The 18,480-nt window shown below is 46.8% G+C and overlaps 2 protein-coding genes across 2 annotated transcripts in view; one reads left to right on the top strand and one right to left on the bottom strand.

Moving 5' to 3' along the window:
- Positions 1–12,450, top strand: part of SPTA1 (spectrin alpha, erythrocytic 1) — a 65,016-nt gene extending 52,566 nt beyond the window's left edge. The window contains exons 43-52 of the mRNA XM_045784398.2: positions 3,008–3,217; positions 5,183–5,479; positions 6,359–6,471; positions 7,599–7,616; positions 8,102–8,153; positions 9,225–9,412; positions 10,316–10,369; positions 10,744–10,890; positions 11,554–11,698; positions 12,225–12,450. Coding sequence (XP_045640354.2) covers positions 3,008–3,217; positions 5,183–5,479; positions 6,359–6,471; positions 7,599–7,616; positions 8,102–8,153; positions 9,225–9,412; positions 10,316–10,369; positions 10,744–10,890; positions 11,554–11,698; positions 12,225–12,350 — 1,350 coding nt within the window. The 3' untranslated portion in view covers positions 12,351–12,450. The remainder of the gene's footprint in view (positions 1–3,007; positions 3,218–5,182; positions 5,480–6,358; positions 6,472–7,598; positions 7,617–8,101; positions 8,154–9,224; positions 9,413–10,315; positions 10,370–10,743; positions 10,891–11,553; positions 11,699–12,224) is intronic.
- A 4,962-nt stretch (positions 12,451–17,412) lies between these two features.
- OR10Z1 (olfactory receptor family 10 subfamily Z member 1) lies at positions 17,413–18,354 on the bottom strand. Its single transcript, XM_045784276.2, has one exon. It carries the CDS (start codon positions 18,352–18,354, stop codon positions 17,413–17,415), a length of 942 nt encoding a protein of 313 aa, XP_045640232.2.
- Between the last annotated feature and the right edge of the window lie 126 nt (positions 18,355–18,480).

Here is an 18,480-nt window from a genome sequence, read left to right as displayed (position 1 = left end):
CCATTCTCCTTTTTTAGCATTTTGATGTAAGGATATAAATTTCCCTCTAAGAAGAGCTTTAGCTGCACCTCACAGTTTCATGTGTTACTTCTGTTATTATCACTCAGATAAAATGTTTCTGTTGTTTCTAATTTCTTATTTAACCCATTGGCTATTCCATAGTGTATTTTGTTGAATTTCCAAACAGTTGGGCATTTTCTCATTTTTTTTGACATTTATAGCTAGTTTAATTCCACTTTATTTTAAAAACACATTCTATAGTATTCTAGAAGCTTGATTTACATCCAGCAAATGGTCTGTTTTGGTGTATAGTCTATGAACAGTTGAAAAGAATGTATATTTTACAGTGGTTTATATTAGCTGTCAGATTTTGGTTGTTAATCATGTTATTTATTTTTATGTATTTTGAAGCCAGGTTCAAAGTTGTGTTGACATTTAGAATTACAAAGCATCTTGATGAATTGATACTTTTAATTATGAAATGTTCTTTTTAACAATATTTCTTGATTTAAAGTCTTCTTTTTCACATATTAGAGTACCAGGGTTGTTTTGTTTGTTTGTTTCATTTTATTTTGTGTTTGAAGTGTATATCTGTTTCCATCCTTTGGTTGATTTCTTCTCTTTCTTTACATTTATGTCTTTATATTTTATATTTTTGCTGTTGGTTTGATCCATTTATACACCGCAAAATGATTACCATTGTAGCACTAGCTGATACCTCTATCCCATCACGTAATTACCACTTCCTTTTGTGGTGAGAACATATCAGATCTACTCTCTTAACAAGTTTCAAATATAAAATACAGAAATCTTAGCTGTAATCATCATGCTGTACACTAGATCCCCAGAACCAGTCATTCTTTTAGTTGGAAGTCTGTATTCCTTGACCAATATCTCCTCATTTCCCCCACCCTCGAACCCTTGGCAACCACCAGTCTATTCTGTTTCTCTAAGTTTGACCCTTCTAGATTCCACTTGTGGGTGGTATCAAACAGCACTTGCCTTTCTCTGTCTGACTTATTTCATTTAACATGTGCTCTCAAGTTTCATGCAAATTATCACAAATGGCAGGATTTCCTTCCATCTCATGGCTGAATAATGTTCCACTTTACACACGCACGCACACACACATGCACACACACGCATCACATCTTCTTCTTCTGTTCATTGGTTGATGGACACTCAGGTTGTTTCCATATCTTGGCGAATGTGAATGATGTTGCAGTGAGCATGGAAATGTGGAGTGTCTTTAAATTTTAGATGTGTCTCCTAAAATTTCACCGAGTTGAGCGTTGTTTATTTATCTAATTTGATCACTTTATTGGAATAGTGAGTCCATTTACATTTAAAGTACTGTAACTCATGAATTTTGATTTAAAGTTATAATTTAACATTCCCCCCATCCAACCCTTATTTTTTGGCCAGGGACTGAAATGATTCAAGACATAATCTTTTTTTTTTTTTTTTTTTTTTTTTTTTTTTTTTTTTTTTGAGAACTTGCCTTTTTCAGTTGGCTCTTACTGCTAGGGTCTTTTAAGGGTTGAACTAAACCCCTTTCATTGGGGCTTCTCCTCTTCGTGTCCTCAGCTCAGCACTGTGAGACTATTGAAGCGTCTACTTAGCATCTCTGACTCTTTGCTACTGTTTTTCTGCTTGCTTCTGGGACTCCTGTCCTACAGAGTGTAGGAACCCGTAGATGCCTCGAGGGGAAAACAGGCAGAATACTGAACCAACTTTTCTGCAGTTCTTTTTCCACAGCTGCTCGAATCCTGGCTGCCTGGTTCCCCAGAAACTGTCTCTTTAGTTTCATGAGATTACCAAGAGCTCTGAGCAGCGGCTTTCCCCTCAGTCTCTTAGCCTGTGCAGCCCACATGTCGCAGGGAAAGGTGACAGAGAATGTTACTCTGATTTTACTACTATTTCACGTCTCTAGAGTTTTGATTCCTTGAGGTGTAGTGACCTAAGTTGCGTTCCGATCTCTTTCAAACAGCTGATGTGTTGCACTTTTATCCAGCGATTAAAGTTGTTCTCAAAGGAAGAATCGGTCAAATACAAGACACCCTGTTAAAGTTGGAGGTGGAGTGTCCAGGATTTTGTGATTTGATATCCATCCCCCCCCACACAGATCACTGTGTAACTGGCCCCTGTAAGGAGTCTGTTGTTAGTGTGTGTACTTCTAAGATCTCTGGGATTGCACTGCTCTAATCAGAACACAAAATCTAACAGGGGTCGTAAAAGAGTCTTAGAAAGGAGGTGTGCTGTAGGAAGCATTTAGTTTTGACTCAAAAAATGAAGATCTGGGGCGCCTGGGTGGCACAGCGGTTAAGCGTCTGCCTTCGGCTCAGGGCGTGATCCCAGCATTATGGGATCGAGCCCCACATCAGGCTCCTCTATTATGAGCCTGCTTCTTCCTCTCCCACTCCCCCTGCTTGTGTTCCCTCTCTCGCTGGCTGTCTCTATCTCTGTCAAAAAAATAAATAAAATCTTTAAAAAAAAATGAAGGGGCGCCTGGGTGGCACAGCGGTTAAGCGTCTGCCTTCGGCTCAGGGCGTGATCCCGGCGTTGTGGGATCGAGCCCCACATCAGGCTCTTCCGCTGTGAGCCTGCTTCTTCCTCTCCCACTCCCCCTGCTTGTGTTCCCTCTCTCGCTGGCTGTCTCTATCTCTGTCAAATAAATAAAATTAAATCTTTAAAAAAAATAAAAATAAAAAATAAAAAAATAAAAAAAAATGAAGGTCATATCATGCTCTAATATTCCCTTAATATTAATTTTATACCTAACCTAAGCTCTGATTATAAAACATGCAGCCACCAGAACTTGGCCATAATTCCAACCACAAATGTTCCCTTAAAGCTAAGTTATGTTTCCTTTTGCTTGGTCCTCATGCTAATTCTTTCCTGAACGTTTTCTTGTCCATGATAACAATCTGGTGGAACCCAGGTGTGAACGGTCCCTGGGAACCCACCTTGTTTCTCTGTTCACAGCTGCTCTTTGGGTCTTTCCCAGGACACTCTGGATGCCAGTCTGCAGAGCTTCCAGCAAGACAGACTGTCCGAGATAACGGACCTGAAGGACCAACTGGTGTCTGCTCAGCACAGCCGGACCAAAGACATCGAGGAGCGCCACGACGCTCTGCTGAGGCGCTGGGAACAGCTGCTGGAAGCCTCTGCAGCCCACAGACAGAAGTTGCTAGAGAAGCAGCTGCCCCTACAGCAGGTAAAAACATAAAAATAAAAATAAAAAGCCATGATCAGGCCTCAATTATCTATCTGTTAGTCATGGACTCCAGAAATGGATTCCACTAGAACTCCGGTTTGGATAAAACACAGACATTTGCATGAGTGCATGAAATGGATCCTGAGGGCATTCTTATTGAGCAAGAAGTAATCAGGGTTTCCTAGACTGATTTGTCACTTACGTAGCTGACCTGAGATGGACGCCAGGCACATGTAACAGAAGGACAGAAAGGTGGATGGTCCTGGCGCATGGAAACTAAGCTGGCAGGCAGGAGGCAAGGCTTTCCTTCCACTGCTCTCTAACCGAATAAAAGGAGCACTCGACAAGTAAAACTTGAGTTCTCATCTCGTGTTGACCTTTCCCAGCTGGGAGACCTTATATATGTCACTTCTCATCTCTGAGCCTTGGTTCCTCCATTTATGAAATACCATCATGTTACCACTGTCTCCTGCTGCTCTGCGTTACGACGATGGAGAGACGTAAGGGCTCTGAAAGGGCAGTGCAAGCTCGATGCAGGCTTGAGTGATGAAAACGTCTCTCTAGTGGAGGCTGCTAAGACACTGGATGTTGATCAGAAAAGATATCAACAATGAGAGGAAGTCAGGACGCTCAGTGAAATGACCGAGCCTTCTAGACCATAGGAAGCACTGCGCCCGGCAGCGAGGGAAGACGGGTGATTAGGGGAATTAGAAAACAAGCACACAGATAAAAATCAGCCAGTAGGGACGCTTAGCTAATTACCAAAGGGCTCGGCACTTACAGAAATAAGCCTTAAGTGAAAAATTAGATCAATTTATGGGCAACTTTACGCACATATATGCATTCTACTTAGAAAGATACTTTACATTCTGATTCTATTTTGCTTAACTTTCAAACTGCAAAGACGTTTGTTATTTGATTTCCTGATTATAAAATCTTTGTAGAATACTCAGATGAGCCCTAATATTACAAAAGTAATTGGAAGTACTTTGCAGGTTTCTGTGTCTTTCCTGTGTAGGGCCATATCACCTTTCTCTGTATTGGTCTGTTTTAGCAGAGAGATTGCTGAAGTGAGCACAGGGTAAGATGTAATGGTGTGATACCTTTGTAATCCCTCTTCCATTTGGGCCAGTTTTCTCCTCTTTAATCTCCATCTTTGGGAATGAAAACTCATTTCCATATTTGCCACAGATAAATCTCTGGGGAAATACAAACTGCTGACCGTAAATCCATGATACAGTTTACACCTACAATATTTTTGCTCACCGACTGTTTGGAACAATCCACACTATTTTTCTTGTTCAGAAATTCAGACAATTCAGTTATTCAGAGCATCTGGATAACTCCAGACAGTAAGGTAGGGATAAGGGTACAGACTAGAGCATAGGAGCTGGGTTGAGTCCTGAATAGATTTTAGAAGGAAGGCAGGAGAAGGACTTGGTACAGAGAGACGCCAGAGAGACGTGATCGGCAGAAGAGCAGAGGAGAGGAAGAAGCAGCAAACAGAGAACGGGGGAGACTGGCCTGCCCATCAGTGATCTGCGGATTCAGTGAGTCGCCCATTCATTCAGCTAACGTCTACTTTTGCACCTTCACTGTGTGCCAGGAAGACTTGGGGCACAAACTTCAGAGTAAGAAATCGTGAAATCTTATCACTGAAAATGGCCCTTGCTTCATTTGGACTTAGCACTAAAACAACCCCAGGAGTCCTTCAGCCTCCTTATTTGTAGATGATGGAAGACTTGACTAGTTTCAAACCAAGAGGCCAGGACCCGGGCCGGTGCCTCAAATGCACCTGCCCGCCCACTGATTTCATGCCCTCCGTGGTTTCTGTTCTGCCCTCTTAGAGTCCTGACCCTGAAAATATTTGAATATGGTCTTTTTTTTTTTTTTTTTAAATCCTCAGTCTTCTCTTTTGCTGAGGGGCTTTATCAGGAAACATGGAGGTGACTCTTTTCTCCGCAGGCTGAGGAGCTGTTCATGGAATTTGCACACAAGGCGTCTGCTTTCAACCACTGGTGTGAGAATGCCGAGGAGAACCTGTCCGAGCCTGTGCACTGTGTCTCTCTGAACGAGATCCGGCAGCTGCAGAAGGACCACGAGGCCTTCGTGGCCTCCTTGGTCGGGGCCCAATCTGACTTCAACGATTTGCGGGAGCTAGACCAGCAGATTAAGGCCTTAAATGTGCCCTCCAGCCCTTACACCTGGTTAACGATGGAGGTGCTCGAGAAGTTCTGGCACCACCTGTCTGACATCATCAAGGTAATGGCATGCCCAGAGGCTCTTTCACGGTGGTGAGCACGACCACTAACTTATTTTACAAATTGGGGACTTTTGAGAAAGAAAGGACACAGTGAATGACTGGGCTGGCACAGCAGGCATGAGCAGGAACTGTCTAAGGAAATGTTAGAAATATGTTCGCCGTGGGTATAACCCTACGCCCCAGAGTTCAGACACTCTCCTGCCTCTGGGTGTTGAGCGGTGATTCAGGGACGCAAACACAGGCCCCAGGAGGTGGTTGGAAGTTCACGAGGTTCATATATAAGTTCACAGTCTATAGACTTCCCCCATCCTTATTTGATACCCACCTCCAAAGTGCCCTTTTTCTGTGTTTGCATAAAATTTTTGTCTGTCTCTAATGATATTAATACATCATAGAAACTATGGAAGATATTAAAAAGTTACACAAAGAAAAATTTCACCAAAATGTCACCAATTTTATTTTATTTTTTTAAAGATTTTATTTATTTATTTGTCAGAGAGAGAGAGTGAGCGAGCACAGCAGGGGGAGCAGCAGCTCGTTATTACTTTTCTTTTTAAGGCTGCTTTTGTGTTCATTTAAATGAAGATTTCACCTAGAAAAAAATGAGCGGAGGACGATTTGCCTTTACTACTAGCTTGTTTTTCACTGGGCTTGGTCTTAGGGACACCTGCAAGTGCTTTCAGGGCACGACAGGAGCTTCCTTCCTTTTGGAGGCAGGAGAGGTGGGTGGGAGGAAATCCGAGCAGGTAGCACAGGCTTCCGGAAGATGGGTTAGACTGAGGGGGCGGGGGCTGCACAGCTAAGCCCTGGCACCCACTCTTTTACTGCAAAGCAAGGTCTTCAATGTTCACGCCACTGTCTGTGATTCGGGGTTTTAGGAACGGGAGCAGGAGCTACAAAGGGAAGAGGCAAGACAGGTCAGTAACTTCGAGATGCGCCAGGAGTTTGAGCAGAACGCCAGTGCCTTCCTTCAGTGGATCTTGGAGACCAGGTGCGCAGTGCTGCCTCCAAACCCAGGCTCCCTGGGTCAGCACAGGGATGAAACGCATACCGGAGGGGAGCAGGAGGGGGTCCTAGAGCGTTTGTGTTGTTCTCACATCACCATATCCCGTCTGTACTCTTCATCTGGAATTGATGGTTTCCTACATCAGTCCTTGCAAAATCAAGAAACGAGAATGTCACGCCACTGTACCTATCCGCGTTCTCTCCTAGATACTCTCATTTTTTTTACTGCTGCCTGTAATTAAAGCCTAAAATAATACAGTCCCTTGTGTTTGCACTTTACAAAGTGCTTCTATACCCATTCCCTCCCTTAACTCTCACTGCGACCTTGGAAAGTGTACAGGACAGATGCGATTACCTCTGCCTCCAAGTGTGGAAAGAAGGTCAGTAAACAAGCGGACTTGCTCAAGGTCACATAGTATTAGTGGCATGAGCAGAGGCAGAGCCTCCTGTGAGCACCTGCTGGGAAGCTCCTGTGCGGCCTGACCATGAAGCTGTGGCGATGAGAATCAGTGAGATGCTCGATGCTAATTAATTGCTTTTATTAAAGGCAGAATGCCTTACACACGGTGATAGCATTTGTCACATCTTCCAGGGCAAATGACCTGGAAAAGAAGAGACTTGGAAGGTTGTAATACATAAGGATGCATGTCGAAGTCGGTAGCCTATATCTAGTAGGTGGGTCAGAAATGCGGACTTTTGAGAGTTAAAGGGTGATTTAGACGATCTGTGATATATACTGTTCCTACAAACCCAACAAGGGAAACAGACAATGAGCAAAGGAAATCCTGTGTCACAGCCGAAGTCATGGGGCAGAAGGCAGAGGAAGCGCAGGTCAGCCTCCTGTGCCTCTGGTCTGGTCCCTCGTCCCCTGGCAGCATGTGCCCAACCCCGAGCACGCACCTGACCCCCGAGCTCTTCATCCTAAGACAGCAGCTGCGCAGAGGCTCTGAGCTGCTCCGACAGGGACAGACTCTGGGAGCAGGACGAAACGGGGTCCCATTAGATTGAGAATATTTCATAAATCTAGGGAAAGAAGATCATTGAAGTAATTTGTGCTAACGTGTGATTTCTCTTTTCGCTCGTCTGATTCCTGTTCTGGACCTGCATGCCCAGGGCTTACTTTCTGGATGGGTCAGTATTTCGTGTTATTATGTTTGTGTTGTTCTGTTATTCTGGAAGAGTCGTGAGGAGGACTTAGCGCCGAGGCATCTTCATCGTCCCCACCGTCACCATCAGATTGAGATGGTGCCCAAATCAAAGTGTGGGGTGGAAAGAGGAGCACGGGCCATATCTTTCTGTCTACACCCCACTAGGGGGAGTCTTAATCCCATTAGGTTAAGGGTATAGTTGAGAGTAAGCACCAGGAGGAAGGTACAGAAGCCTTCTTGAAGACGCGGAAGAACAAGGGCAGACCTTCCTTCTCTTCTCATCTGTCTAGCGACTTGCCAGTTGACAGAAGGGTTTGATTTCATGAGAATCTGGTGTAAAAATTCATTTTAGAGAAGCCATATGATAGGTGCAGAAGTGGAGCAATGTAGGGTGCTGGAATTGGTCTGTCTGGGTGAGATATTGACCTCTGATCTTATGAATAACATCTCCCTCTGGTTCGTAACTAGGTCTTTGCTCAAAGAAACAGGAACTCTGGAGTCCCAGTTGGAAGCAAATAAAGTAAGTAACATTTGCTTATGAGCTGAGGATAATGCCGGAATTATGAGGAGTGCAAGGAAAATGCCTTAAAGGCAACCCTAGTGGTACTTCTAGGTAAATTTCCCAGCCTGAAGGTCAAGAGCGTCAGGGTCTAGTCCTAACCCTGCCAGCAACTTGCGTTCTAGCCGTTGGCCTCGGCTCCGTGGGCGTGGCCATCAGTTTACTTGAGGACCCTCAATTTCTGTGTCTATATGATGGAGTTCACAATACCCGTATCACAGAGTCGTTGTGATAATAAAGAAAGAAAACAGGTGCCGAAGCCGTCATTATTTGACAATCATTTGATAATATAATTAAATCCAGATGGTCTCTCAACAGTGGAGTGAAGCAAAGGGGTGGAACAGTGTTTCTTAACCTCATTTTCATTATGGCCCCACCTCAAGGAGAACATTTAATTAATTAAATCTCATTACTCCCTTATGAAAGAACTTCAATAATAAAGAGTAAGATATTGTCAGATAGGACCGATCTCTGGAAGGTCACAAGCATGCGTACCGTGTAACACATTTAGTATCTCCACCCACCCCCATCCTCAGAACCCACTCACTCCTCCCCTACTCAGGAGAAAGCATGACCTGGATGCAGCATTGGCATTGAGTGTGCCCGGATGACAGGTGCGTCTCGTGGAAGTCTGCCCGCGTGGCTGCAGGATAGCCGGCTGGAGCTCAGCCACGACCCCCAGCGCGGATAACTTGCGATGCAGATCGCTGGGAGCCAGCCACGTGGTCACCCTGGGCATACTCCTCCTGTCTTCCGCACTGTGTAACTACTAACCTTAGATCTCTGTATTACACATGAGCAGAATGACTGAGGTCCCATCACCCAACCTTCCCACCATCACATAGATGAGGAGTACAGTAGCGGATTTCCTGAGTGGTTCATTTTTCACAGAGGACAGGAAGAGCCCTGAGAGTAAGGAATACGGAGCAGTTAGAGGAGACCCACACTCACCAGCTTCTTAGCTTCTCTCCCATCCTTTGGTTTGGAGCTGGTACCCTGCCTGACTGCTTCTCCCCTTCTTGTCTCTTCTAGCGGAAGCAGAAGGAGATCCAGGCCATGAAGCGCCAGCTGACCAAGATTGAGGATCTGGGAGACAGCCTGGAGGAGGCTCTGGTCCTGGACATCAAGTACAGCTCCATCGGGCTGGCCCAGCAGTGGGACCAACTCCACGAGCTGGGGATGCGGATGCAGCACAACCTGGAGCAGCAGATCCAAGCCAAGTACTGCAGACACGTGGCCGTGACCGTGACCGGGGCTGCGAGCGTGGGGGTGGTGCCCGGGGTCAGAACTTAGCCCCAGGGGCTAGAGTTTGGGCCACTGGATAAAAGCGCGGCTTCAGAGACAGTACGCACATCTCCAGAACCAAAATTCTCTTCCTCTCTCTTTTCTGTCCCACAGAATGACCATTTCTTTTTATTTGGGGGTCTGTTATGAAACAGGAGACCATGCTCCCATCCCCCTGAACCTACTCGTCACCCAGTTCTCAGCGTCCCTTCACCATCTTACGCGACCTCTTCAGGAAGCCATCCCTTTTGTAAAAGTCCCTCTCAAATGTCTAGAACGCACGAAATAGTCAAGGTGTAGAGCCGGAAAAGCAGAATCCACTTTTTTTTCCCAAATAAATTATATCGAAGCAGTGTTAGGGTCTTGGCAATAATGGCAGCATTATCGTCTAGATCAGGCATTGGCAACTTTTCCTATAAAGGGACCGATCATAAATGTGTCAGCCGTCGTGAGTCCTGCCGTCTCTGTTGTAACTACTCACTCGTCATCATAGAACAGGCTATTGACAGCCCACAAATTCATGAGCGTGTCCATGTTTCAAAAAAATTCTCTTTATGGACACTGGAATTTGAATTTCATGCAAGTTTTATGTTTAATGAAACACTTCCTCTTTTGATTATTTCCAGCCACGTACAGAGGTAAAAACCATCCATAGCTCATTAAACCGCACAAAAGCAAGTGGCAGACTAGATTCGGCCCGTGGGCTATCGTTTGCCAACCCCTGAATGAGATGAGCCGAGGAGCACCATATCCACTAACATCCCCCTCTATTCCGCATGGCATGTCTCCTGCTATTTTTCTGTTTTATCTCATGGGCTAATTCATGTTTTTCCTTTCAGAGACACCATAGGTGTGAGTGAGGAGACACTGAAAGAGTTTAGCACAACTTACAAGTGAGTATAACTTCATAAGTTGATCGGTTCTTTGTTTTCCAGCCCATTCAGAATGAATCTCCAAATAACTAATTTTTTCCCCTCAGTGTTGGTCTGGTAGGATCTTAAATGAAAACCCAGATGTGTTCATTAGCTTCAAGTCATGGCTTTGAATATGTCTGTGAGATTCCTGTAGAAAATACATTTCTCTCGTGCTCTTACTGTCTTTGCTCCATTCACTGGGTTCAAAACAGTTCGGAAACAGAGGCAAACTCCCCACTCTGTTCTCTGATGACCTGTGACATGTTAAAGCCTCAGCTGGCCCAACAAGAATCCTTCTTCTCTGTTCTAATCTGGTTCTCTATGGAACTTGATAAAATGTTTTTGTTCTTCAGACATTTTGATGAGAATCTGACAGGGCGCTTGAGCCACAAAGATTTCCGGTCCTGCCTGAGAGGCCTCAATTATTACTTGCCCATGGTGGAGGAGGACGAACCTGAGCCCAAGTTCGAGAAGTTCCTGGATGTCGTCGATCCGGGGAGGTAGGAGGAAGACCAAGGGCCAGACCATCGCAGGGAATGGGGTTTGGAGGAACGGGCTCAGAGGGTAAAATGATCCAGGAAAATGAAACCAAGTCATCATGAGACTAGGAGGATACAGACGGCCGTACGTGACTGGGGCAGGTATCGATGCCCTTGCAGGATTAGTTCAGAAGTTCATGGTACTAAGGCCCACTCAGGCACAGGCTCTGTAATTTGCTCAATTCCTGGTTTCTGTCTGATCTATGAAACTCAGCTGGTCCTGAGAATGGACCTTGACAAAAGAATCCTTCCATGTGTATAAGGTCCTAAGGAGACCTGGATGATCTGGGGGCCGACTGATGAGAGGGGGGTTGTGTGCTTGGGGGGTGGAGTACCATCATGGGGGGATCCTGTCACGGTTAGGGATGAATTCTTTCTAATACCAAGGATGACAGAAGACCAGAAATAGAGGCCTTCAACTCACCTTGAAAAGCTTGAAGTGCCTGGGGCCGGGTGCTCATGGAGACTCCCAGACTGTGTGGACAGTCCAGCCGGAGGCTCACGTGGGCACGGAGGCCGGGGCTTGGGAAGCAGCGTTTACTTCACCACAAGGGCGTGAGGAGTGGGGTCAACGTAGAGGTCGCCGCCCACAGTCTCAGAGAGGGGAGCCCATTTCTCCCACAGGAAGGGCTATATCTCCCTGGAGGACTATACCTCATTCCTGATCGACAAGGAGTCAGAGAACATCAAGTCCAGCGATGAAATCGAGAATGCTTTCCAAGCCCTGGCAGAGGGCAAGGCCTACATTACCAAAGAGGACTTGAAGCAGGTCAGATTCCAGTTGCGTCCACTGTCACTGTCCTCTCGTGGCAGTCCACGGCGTGCCCGTCTCGGGCCCGGCCGCCGGCCTTTGGCAACGACCCTCCCCCACACACCTCTTTTTTGTGGGCTCGGACATTGTCCTCCACAAGTTACCACGTGCTTTGCTCACTGCTTCATCTTATGTTGTCCCAGCTTGAAAATTGTAGTCATTCTTTAAAGACTCTAAGGGTTGATTCTGAATCTGAAACTCAATTTTAAGGCCATTTCTTTTCCCATTTCTTGAATAACCCAAATTTAGGGAATGGGATAAAGTGTGTAGTCCAAGTGAGATGAGACTCCTCAGGTGAGGGCTAGTTGAAAAGACGAGCTGGACTTGCTCATTAGAAATCACGGATTTCTGTGATGGGAGCAGGGCTGGCTGCTGCTTCTCCGTCTCTCTGCCCCCTGGGTCCCGGGTTCGGGGCATATTGCCGGCCGCAAGGAGCCAGCTACTTCTAATCCCTATGACTGTGTCTCTCTCTATTTTGTTTCAGGCCCTAACCCCAGAACAAGTGCAGTTCTGTGCCTCACATATGCAGCAGTACGTGGACCCACGGGGCCGAAGCCACCTCGCTGGCTATGACTACGTGGGTTTCACCAATTCCTTCTTTGGCAACTGACAAGCAGCTTTTCCTGGGTCATAGAAAATCTTGGTGTGGTGGGAAGTACTGGGGGAGGAAGGAGACAGGCAAGTATGGGGGAGGGGGAGATAGTCGTGTGTGTGTGTGTGTGTGTGTGTGTGTGTGTGCGTGTGTGTGTGTGTTTATTACACTTATTAGAGCCCCTGGAAAAGTCTCAGGCTTGGGGTATATAAGGCATTCACAGAGCTGGGGGAGAGGAACCATCACAAGCTTATTTTGTATGCAACCTGTCGCTACTCAGGGGCCAAGCTCTCTATTTTTTATTTGTTGGGTTCTACACATCTATATAACTTTGTTTTGTGTGGATTTTAGAATAAAATATTTCATTCTTTAAAAAAAAGTTCATTTTTTAAGTATTTCTTTTTAATAGGGTAATGTGATGTTAAAGGTTACTGATGCTCTGTAGTTCTGAGAATCGTACTGTTCTCTAAACACGGGCAGCTAATTACACCGCGAACAAGGGTCGTGGCAGGATGGATAAAGTCCAAGATGAGTTACACATGGTTTCTCTTGAGTTTTGGAATGCATATAAATTCTTACATTTGAAAATGAAGGTACTTGACATCCTGGAGAACACCTGTATTTTAGTCCAGAGAAGAAGACCAGCACCTGTGTTCTTCTCAACCTGCCCCTTCTCCATTCTTCTCCATTAGAGAGGGCGCCATTACTCTCATGGCAGGGCTGGGCTTCCTTTGTCCTCCAGGACCCCACACTCACGCTGACATTTTAATGTGATGAAGAGAATGTTTTGATTTACTTCTACCTCCTATTAGACTAAGAGTTAGAATTATGTACAAAGTGAGGAATGAAGAAAAAACAAGAAGAGGGGGTGCTGTCTCCAAAGAGTGTTCGGGCTAATACCGACATTCTGTCTGCACTTGGAAAAGTCAACGGTGTCGTTTGCCAGTGAGAATCCTTTGGTCCATCTCCGTCTTGTGAGGGGCTGCTGGTATCCTGCACCGTCTCCACCGCCAGCCCATGGAGGTTACCACCTGATTACCACCTTGTCTCTATCTCGTCCTTCCACAAGAGCTAGTTGTTCCTCAGTCAGGGACAAATTCTGTCCCAGGAGCCATTTAAATGAATTTTGGTTAAAACTAAAAAGCTGTCGTCACTGCTAAGGATGTATAAGTGCTTTTTACTGGTTTTTGCTTCCATAGTTGGATCCGATCGGACATGACAATCGGAAGTATTAAAAAAAAACAACAACAACTCTGTTATGAGTTACCAAGAATGGTTGCAGTTGAAAACAAAACAACAAAGCAGCCCAATAGACCATCAAAAATCAGTATAATTGATATCACATTTGCAAAGAAGTATGGCGGCTCTGACAACTGTGTGCTTGTAACAACCAAAAGCAGAGGTGAATATGGCTACGCTCTCCTCCTGACCCCTGCCAAGTATCTGCAAGGCCTGACTCAGATTATTGGGCATGTGATGGGTCAAGAAATCCTCTTTAAGGCAAAGGACCATTAGCATCTTATGAAAGAGATTGAATAATATAGAGGCCAGAGAAGATAATATTTATCTGAAGAATCAACGTAAGAAAATGACACTGTTGGAGTCAAATACAAGTCCCTCCGAAGTCAGCTCCTGACCACCGAGGCACGCAAGCAAAAATGGAAATGCAGAAGCAGCATATATCATTTTTGGGGGTCTGTAAATATTCAACTTTTAACAATTAGAACTCCTATCAAATGTCCCTCGTGATTTGCGGTTAAGTTCCTCCTAACTGCTATTTAACTTTTCTTGACCTTAAGTTCACTTACTTTAAACTGTCACCCCTGACTTATTCTTACTAAGTCTTTTTCTTTACAACCTATAGATTGGAGCCTGTTTCTGAGCCCCAGCCCTATGGTTACTTCCCTGAGATTTTCATGATCCCGACTGCTCGATTGTGTCTCCAGAATTCTTCCACTCCCAAAACAACACTCCCCTTGACTTTAAATGGACCTCTCTGATGCCAGACATTTGCCTGGAAGCCGTCAGATTGCTGTTTCCTGATCTGCGCTGGTTTCCCAGTGTGGAATCCTCTCAAGGCCCAAGACTCAGACCCACTTTCCTGCTTTCTCCAGTCAGATGCTGTGCCAGGCACCAGCCCTTTACTCCTGTCTGTCCAGTTAAATCAAGAAATGGAAGATGCTGGACACTGCTGGTCCCGGCTTCCACCAACACCAGTGGGGCCCCAGATAGGGCAGCCGTAAATGTTGCTGTCTGGAAACCCCGAACAATACTAGATGGCTATCTTGAGTGTTCTGCGTGGGGCATGCTCTGCTCTGAAGACTCTATATTAATCTAAAAAGCCCTATAAAACAGGTGCCACCCTCATTCCATTCTGCCGCTGAGAAATGGAGGCACAGAAAGGCAAAGAAGCTCACTCTTGGTCACACGTCTGAAATGTGGCAAGATTTGAACCTCAGGAAGTTGGAGTCCAGAGCTTCCCATCTTAATGGGCTGTCCCAAGGCCGTGAGTTGGGCACATGTGGTCCTGTTCACATCGGAGGAGCCTCTGGTGTGTGTGTGTGTGTGTGTGTGTGTGTGTGTGTGTGTGTGTGCGCGCCTGGAAGGACAGGTGGTTCTTTGTAAGCACATGGTCACTTTTTTAACCAAGGGAGAGAATTTGAATCACCTAGTGAGATTTGTAAACCATTTCTTCCCGTCCCCACCCCAGATCAATTGTGGCTGCGTCTGTAGGGATGGTTCCCAGGAACGCCTGCTCTAAAAATCACCCCCATGTGGTTTTTATGCCCTTTCAGACTTAAGACTACTACATTTGGGAGTTAGAAGCACCTCTGAGTATTACTTAGCAATTCCTGGAAGATATCTACCCACCACTGCTCCGTGTGCGTTCAGGGAATGTTATGCTAGATGGACTGAATGGATTTTGGAAATGAAGTTGCTCAGATAGCCTCAGTGCAAAGGGGAGATTACTCCCAGTCTGTACGGTGACAAGGATCCGAGAGTTCTTGGCCCTTCTCCGAGACCCGAACCCTTTCTGCCATCTGACTAACTCTCCTACCTCTCCCCAACCTGTTCTCTTCTCTGGGCTCTGGCTTCCTTCCTCCCAAATTTAGTTTCCACGAAGTTCTAAGTAGAGGCTATGTTTCTTCCCTGAGAGCATGAAAAAATATGGATTCCTATTTGAAAAAAATATGCCCCCCAATGTAAGTTCTCTGTCTCAAATCGTGCCCCACTGCTCACTCATTGCTGAATTATGTGAATCCTGCATTTTCAGAACCTCTTCTGTCTGTAATTTCTTAGGCTACCAGCCCCACTATCCATGTTCTGGTCTCCATGTCTTTGTTTAGGACGGTGGCGCTGGATGCCTCACTGATCCTCTTGCCTCTGGTTTCTCTCTGCTGAGCTCTGTCATCCTCTCTGCTGTGGAGTAATCTTCTGAAGTCAGTTCCCAGATGCTACTCTGCTCTCCGCTCAGAGGTTTACTCTCCCACTGCTGAAGGGATCAAGTCTGAAGCAAGGTATTGAAACTGCCGTCTGCAAAGAAGTCTTCATCCAAACTAACCGAGCATCGCTTGGGACACATTTTCAGTCCGTCTGGACAACTCACCACACTCTGAAACAGCCCTAGATTTCCTTCAGTTATTCTAGTCCCTGTTTCAGAATATGCTTTCTTCCCACTCAGCTGCATTCAAAACTTACCCACCCGTTAGGAACCAATTCCAGTCCTACCTTAGACGCGAAGTCTCTGATTCTCCACTAAGATTAACCTCTCCCTAAACTAAGAGCCAATATCACTTTGCTTAGCACGTTACCAGTAAAATCAGCCGACGTGTATGGGAAGATCATCAGGATCCAGGTGTTGTGCTAAATTCTTTGCACACATGGTTCTGCTTAGTAAGCAATGCAAAACTGCAAAGTTACCACCATTTTACAGATGAGGACATGGGGGCTGAGACCCAGCATCACACAGTAAGTTACAGGGCCCGTGTTCAAACTCCTACCGGACAGCCTTGAGGATTCATCACACGTTTACTTGTCCCTAAGAGTGTCTGGGCCGTGCACGACCTGCTGCAGGTGGAAAGTGCACTACACAGGAGAGTGTGTCCCTTGCAGAGTCCGCAGGTAGTGTCCATGCTGGGGAGAGAGACAAGCAAGGAGGTCCTCAACGCCCAAGAGTAGGAGGCCATCCCAGAGCAATGACAACTATCAAAGAAAATAGGACACCTATGTCTTCTCTGAGATACAATCCACCAACTGGGAGAGCCAATGACAAGGAAAAGCACAAAGTGACAATGAGTCAAAAATAGAGAGGACAATGATATATTAAAAAAAAAACAAGATGAAAGACACCCCATGGGGGAGAGAAAACAACGTTCCTTTTCATCTAACAGAGCATTCAAACTAATCCATCAAAGGGATTCCCACTGAGTTTCAGATCTTGGGAGAGCATTCAAGGTAGGATAGTCTAATTATGCAGTAATTTTAAAATCTCTACGGGATCCCTGATAGGACTCCAGCCAGGCCTGCTCTGAACCTGAGCAGGCCGAACTGCTCTCATCTTGCTCAGCAGAGCTGGAAAATTCTTTTTTTTTTTTTTTTTAAAGATTTTATTTATTTATTCGACAGAGATAGAGACAGCCAGCAAGAGAGGGAACACAAGCAGGGGGAGTGGGAGAGGAAGAAGCAGGCTCATAGCAGAAGAGCCTGATGTGGGGCTCGATCCCGGAGCACCGGGATCACGCCCTGAGCCGAAGGCAGACGCTTAACCACTGCGCCACCCAGGCGCCCCAGAGCTGGAAAATTCTTAATGAATCTGGCTTCCGTAGCAGCGGCGTCTCTGAGGCTGAAAGTGGAAATTCGGATTCTGAGCTCGGGGCGAGTTAAGCACAGTGAACAGAGCGGGAGATCCTGTTCCATATTCCGCAGCAGCCGCGGGGAAGTGCAGGCAGCAGGACGGGGCTCTCCCAGGGCACTGGGGGTGGGACAGCTTTGATCTGAGCCCCGAGTATCTGGCCCACTGGCCTGGGTTCCTCATCTCGGTCCAGCCTACACAGAAGAGACTGTCCCACTGGCGGAGCCTTCATCGTCTCCGAAGCAGTGTCCCTCGGAAGGCACTTCTCAGGGCTGTCTGCACGGCCCGATTCCTTAGACTGTAAACAATGGGGTTGAGGAGAGGGGTCACCACAGTGTAGGTGACAGCAATAAGCTGGTCCCGCTCAAGAGAGTAACTGGCTTTGGGCCTCAAGTACATGAAGGAGGCACAGCCGTAGTGCACGACGACCACCGCGAGGTGCGAGGCGCAGGTGGAGAAGGCCTTCTTCCGGCCCTCGGCGGAGCGGATCCGCAGGATTGCCGTCAGGATGTAGGCGTAGGAGACGGTGATGGAGGAGAAAGACACGAGGAGGACCAGCAGGCTGAGGACGAGGATGCCCAGCTCACTTGGGCCTGTGTCCCCACACGCCAGACTCAGCACGGGAGGCGTGTCACAGAAAAAGTGCTGGATCTCATGGGAGCCACAGAACGGGAGGTGGAAAATGACCAGGGTCATTCCCAGCCCAAAGAGGTACCCACTCAGGAAGGAGGCGCCAACCAGCTGGGCACAGGAGGCAGAATTCATGCGGGTGGCATAGTGCAGCGGGGCACAGATGGCCACATACCTGTCAAAGCCCATGACAGCCAGAAGGAAGCAGTTGGTACAGGCCCACGAGGCAGAGAAGAACATCTGGGCGGCACAGCCCGCATAGGAGATGGCCCGGCCCGCCACGACCAGGCTGGACAGCATCCGAGGAATGATGCCCAATGTGTAGCAGGTCTCAGAGAAAGACAGGAAGGAAAGGAAGAGGTACATGGGCGTGTGCAGGTGGCTGTCCAGCCTGATGACCACAATAATGAAGACATTGCTGGCCAGGGTGACAAGGTACAGACACAGGAAGAGCGCAAAGAGCAGGAGCTGCAGCTCCCCGAAGCCGGAGAAGCCCAGGAACACAAACCCCTTCCAGGTGGTCACATTGGCCCGGCGCATCCTGGGCGGCACCCCGATGGAGGTCTCGGTCCTTCCACCTCGCTGGGAGGTGCCCCGCTTCTTTAGACGGCAGGGGGAGGTGGATTCTCGTTTCTTCGGGCCCGTTGTAAGTCAAAGAGCGAGCTC

The sequence above is a fragment of the Ursus americanus genome, chromosome 2 (assembly GCF_024610735.1).
Source record: "Ursus americanus isolate L20-20 chromosome 2, mUrsAme1.1.p, whole genome shotgun sequence".
In the NCBI taxonomy this organism is placed as follows: Eukaryota; Metazoa; Chordata; class Mammalia; order Carnivora; family Ursidae; genus Ursus; species Ursus americanus.
This window is presented reverse-complemented; position numbering and strand designations above follow the sequence as displayed.

What these genes read in the sequence shown, in the direction of transcription:
- OR10Z1 (XM_045784276.2), bottom strand. Translation starts at nt 18,354, where the DNA reads ATGCGCCGGGCCAATGTGACCACCTGGAAGGGGTTTGTGTTCCTGGGC.